Source organism: Etheostoma cragini, chromosome 17 (assembly GCF_013103735.1).
Source record: "Etheostoma cragini isolate CJK2018 chromosome 17, CSU_Ecrag_1.0, whole genome shotgun sequence".
Taxonomy (NCBI): Eukaryota; Metazoa; Chordata; class Actinopteri; order Perciformes; family Percidae; genus Etheostoma; species Etheostoma cragini.
Genome location: NC_048423.1, coordinates 24973942 through 24977595, shown reverse-complemented (window position 1 = coordinate 24977595; position 3654 = coordinate 24973942). Strand labels below are relative to the sequence as shown.

At 42.3% G+C, this 3654-nt stretch overlaps 2 protein-coding genes across 2 annotated transcripts in view; one reads left to right on the top strand and one right to left on the bottom strand.

Annotated features, from left to right (window-relative positions):
* Nucleotides 1-2578, top strand: part of gbf1 (golgi brefeldin A resistant guanine nucleotide exchange factor 1) — an 83917-nt gene extending 81339 nt beyond the window's left edge. The window contains exon 42 of the mRNA XM_034898553.1: nt 2540-2578. Within this exon, the coding sequence (XP_034754444.1) occupies nt 2540-2578 (39 nt within the window). The remainder of the gene's footprint in view (nt 1-2539) is intronic.
* A 767-nt stretch (nt 2579-3345) lies between these two features.
* LOC117960654 (core histone macro-H2A.2) overlaps nt 3346-3654 on the bottom strand; it is a 9942-nt gene continuing 9633 nt past the window's right edge. The window contains exon 10 of the mRNA XM_034898692.1: nt 3346-3652. The gene's annotated coding sequence lies outside the window, so the exon portion shown is untranslated. The remainder of the gene's footprint in view (nt 3653-3654) is intronic.

The following is a 3654-nucleotide window of genomic DNA, read 5'->3' as shown; positions in this document are numbered from 1 at the left end:
CCCCCCCCCCCCCCCCCCCATTCTTTGTGCCATTTTTGTGTTTGATATATTCTTCTTCCTATGGATGGAGGACTAAATGGAGACAATAGGACATCATGTCCAGATAGTTGGGAACAGAAAAAGAAGGATGAAAGTGATAAAAGGAGAAATCAGATTTATTCTTTTCATATTGAAGCCCTCGTTGTAAACCAACTGAAACTGTACCTTACAACAAGGGCTTTAGCCTCCAGAGACAGGGACAAGGGGGGTGTTTTGGCCACCTGTTGGACTTGAGTTGTACTACACGATGTGAGTATTTTATTGGCTGATCCCAGAATTTTTATATTCAATGCATTATATGTGTTTTAGACCAACACAATAAAATACAAATTCCAAATCCGTATTTCCCCTCCACAGTTTAATTCCCGGGAGTGTTAACCGTCTTTAAATCTCCTAAAGACCCAGAGCTAGCACTGCGTTAGTCTGTCTGTCAGTACTCGGACTTCTCTGGCCCGCGTGGCTCTCAGCTCCGAGCCCATTGGTTCCTGCTGAAGATGTTAATCTTTAAGAACACCTCACAAAAGTACACTTCCATTTTTATTTTAAATGGCTCGATTGTTTCCTACAACAGCTGGTCGCTGTTGTTTTTAACAAACGTCACTCAAACAGGAAATTTACAGCGGTGGATTAATCCCCATTTGGTGCTCTAGTGCGTATTCGTGGCATATTTGTGGGGTTGATTCAAAATAAACGTGTGTGTGTGTGTGTTCATGGTAATGAAGGCAGATGTCACCCAGTGTGTTTTTAATAGTTTTTGCCAACGACGGATCTCGGCACAAAGGAAGAAGATATAACCCCCCCCCCTCACACACCTGTGCTTTATGCTAGTCTAGAGATTTCTAAGGCGGGGACAGTAAAGATCAACACAGGAAAGTTATTTATTTTCAATTGTGCATGAGCTGTCCCCCCCCCCCCCCCCCCCCGGCCGCAAACAACACCTGGTGAAGTCCTCTTCCACTGAATACAGAGGCACTGTGTCCACGTGGACCCTTCTGAGATGGACGGGAGACGTCCCGTCAACATTCCAACATGTAGATACTGGAGTGTGCAGTGAGCTCGGCCCGCTGTGCAGAAGATAGTTACAGATCCAAATAGTGACTTTTATGGTTTATGATAAGTTTAACGAATCCGAGTTGAGAATTGATGTCATTTCATCATGTTTGTGTCGCTTGCTGCAAACGTCCGCACTTGATTAATCCCCAGGGCCGGCCGCCTCATCTGTTAAACGAGATCATTACTGAATACCTACCACTGAATTTATAGCATTTGAATACTTAGAAAAACAGACATCTGTTTGGTTTATCTGCAGGTTATTTCAAGTTGAATATTAAAGATAAGTTCAATAAATGTATTCATTCCCAGTGGAGGCATTAGAACGTATAGAGTAGAGCCCAGAGGACTACGTCTTTGTTTCAGACTGACGCTTTGCTCTGATTCAAACACGCTGAGGGGCGTTGGACGTGTAGTTCACTTCCTCTGTGCTGGCCTGGAGGTGGTCAGTGGATCTCGGACCACTTCCTGTTTGACTGCGTGACAGGAAATCATATGTAAATCATGTGATTTTGATTCGGATGTTTGAACACTCATTTAAAAACGTAGTGACCACGCCGTCTCTCCTCTTCTCCTCCCGCTGGTATCTGGTCGTCACTATTTTGGACTCGACATCCATTGTGATTTTTTTTTTGCCCCGTCTCGATCCATCGCATAGGACAGACTACATTTAAACATGAAAACAAAACATAAAACCTCCAATCTAATTTCTGATCTGGCACCACTTTGAGTTAAAGGAGAGTTACACACACGGCCATCAATGAAGAAAAAGCAACGCAATGTTTCCATCCTACATGGATCTCCATCAGCCATCATGGAGCCTGTCGGCCTATTGGTGTGCACGATGTGTATGTTTTCTATTTGTCAAACACGTAAACCGCTTTGAATGATCTGCTGAACAGAGTGGGATTTAGACGAGTAGTTTTCAGTACAGTATTGTTGTGCTATAAATTCGTCGGTATGAAACGTTTCTACAGTATGAATTCAGTTGAGGTTAGATTTCACGATGAGGCGCCGGGCTGCTACAGTCGGCTTCCGTAGAATCTGGTCTTGCATGCTGACTGCGCCTTGTGTACATCGACACGGACCCTGAAAAACTGATGGAGACTAATTCACCCTGTTTATGCCAAATGTGACGTAGACAGCTTAACATCCACTCTCTCGCTGATGTTAAATGTTATTTATTGAGTTGGGAAAGAAGAGATTAACTTTTACATAGTCCAGCTGGCAGTCAGGTGACACTACAGCCTTATAGAGTCACCAACATGAGATGTTTTGTAAGCGGTGTTAATTTGTTGTAGGGGACTCTTATCAGCAGCTGAGTCTTGCTTGAAAAGGAAATTACATGAATATGTGTATATATAAATAAAAGGTAAATTACTTTTTACTATGTAATAAATATAATGTAAAGAAAGTGCTTATTCTGTTGTTTGTGTTGTTTTTTGTGTAGACGAAGGACACAAACGACGGGAAATCAAGGCCTAAATGACACGAAGAGTTCCACTAACTAAGAGACTTTTATTAGACCGTGTACACTTTCTGAGAACAACTTTCACTGAGGAACTGAGTTTAGATGTAGAAGATCATAAGGTACATCTAACGTCCCTTTAATTGCCTCCTTGACTCCTCCACTTGCCTCCCTTCCTCCATCTTAGTCCCTCCCAGCGAGGAGGCAGGACAGAGGAAATCCTGGGAGGACCGAGGCAACGAGAAGACGTTTTAGAGTGATGAGACGTCCTTTCCTCTGGATTAGAGTACTGTCACTTGACTATGTTCTGCCTATGTTCCCAGCCCTTGTCACGTGACCAATTAATGTTTCCATGGTGACTATCCCCCTGCATCGTTTAAACAAAACTTGTAATACGTCCCTGAAACCCCCAGGAGGATAGTAAAGGTGTGTATATGTTGCATGCTACATTCCCATTGTTTAAAAATGAGAGCCTGCTCTATTTTTCCTTTTCTAGTTTTTTTTTTTTTTTCTTTTTCAGATGAAACATGTAAACGTAATTTTTGGCCATTTTGACTACGTGTGTGTGTGCGGTGTTTGGCTGATCAGAGCCAGGCGACGGTGGCCGCTAGTGTGTCACCGCCTTTGGATGTTTTGTGCATATGGCTGCCGTAACGTCATGACAGAAGTACAACTGCTATCAATGCTCTATGAGCTCTACTTGTGCACGTGCGTTTGTTACTGTACTGTAACAAAAGATACTTATTTCATAAAATAATGTTCCTATAAACTGAGACAAGAAAGAAATCTAAGTGTGGATCTCGGGTGTAAAACATCTGGGTTTTATTAAAGCAGAATGAGAACCACAGTTTTTTATTAAACTAACTGTATCAGAAACTACAGAGGCCAGGAAAACTGTTATATTTGTACATGGAATGTAAAAACATGAAACAAGGAACGATAATGGCAAACTGTACGAATTTAAATTATCTAATCTATAAAGAATGCAATCTTTTGACGGGACAGTGGAACATAAATGTGAACTGCACTCCACTCACACATATTGTTTTTTCCCCCTTCGTTAACCAAGACAGATTCCACATCAAACCCCCCCCCCC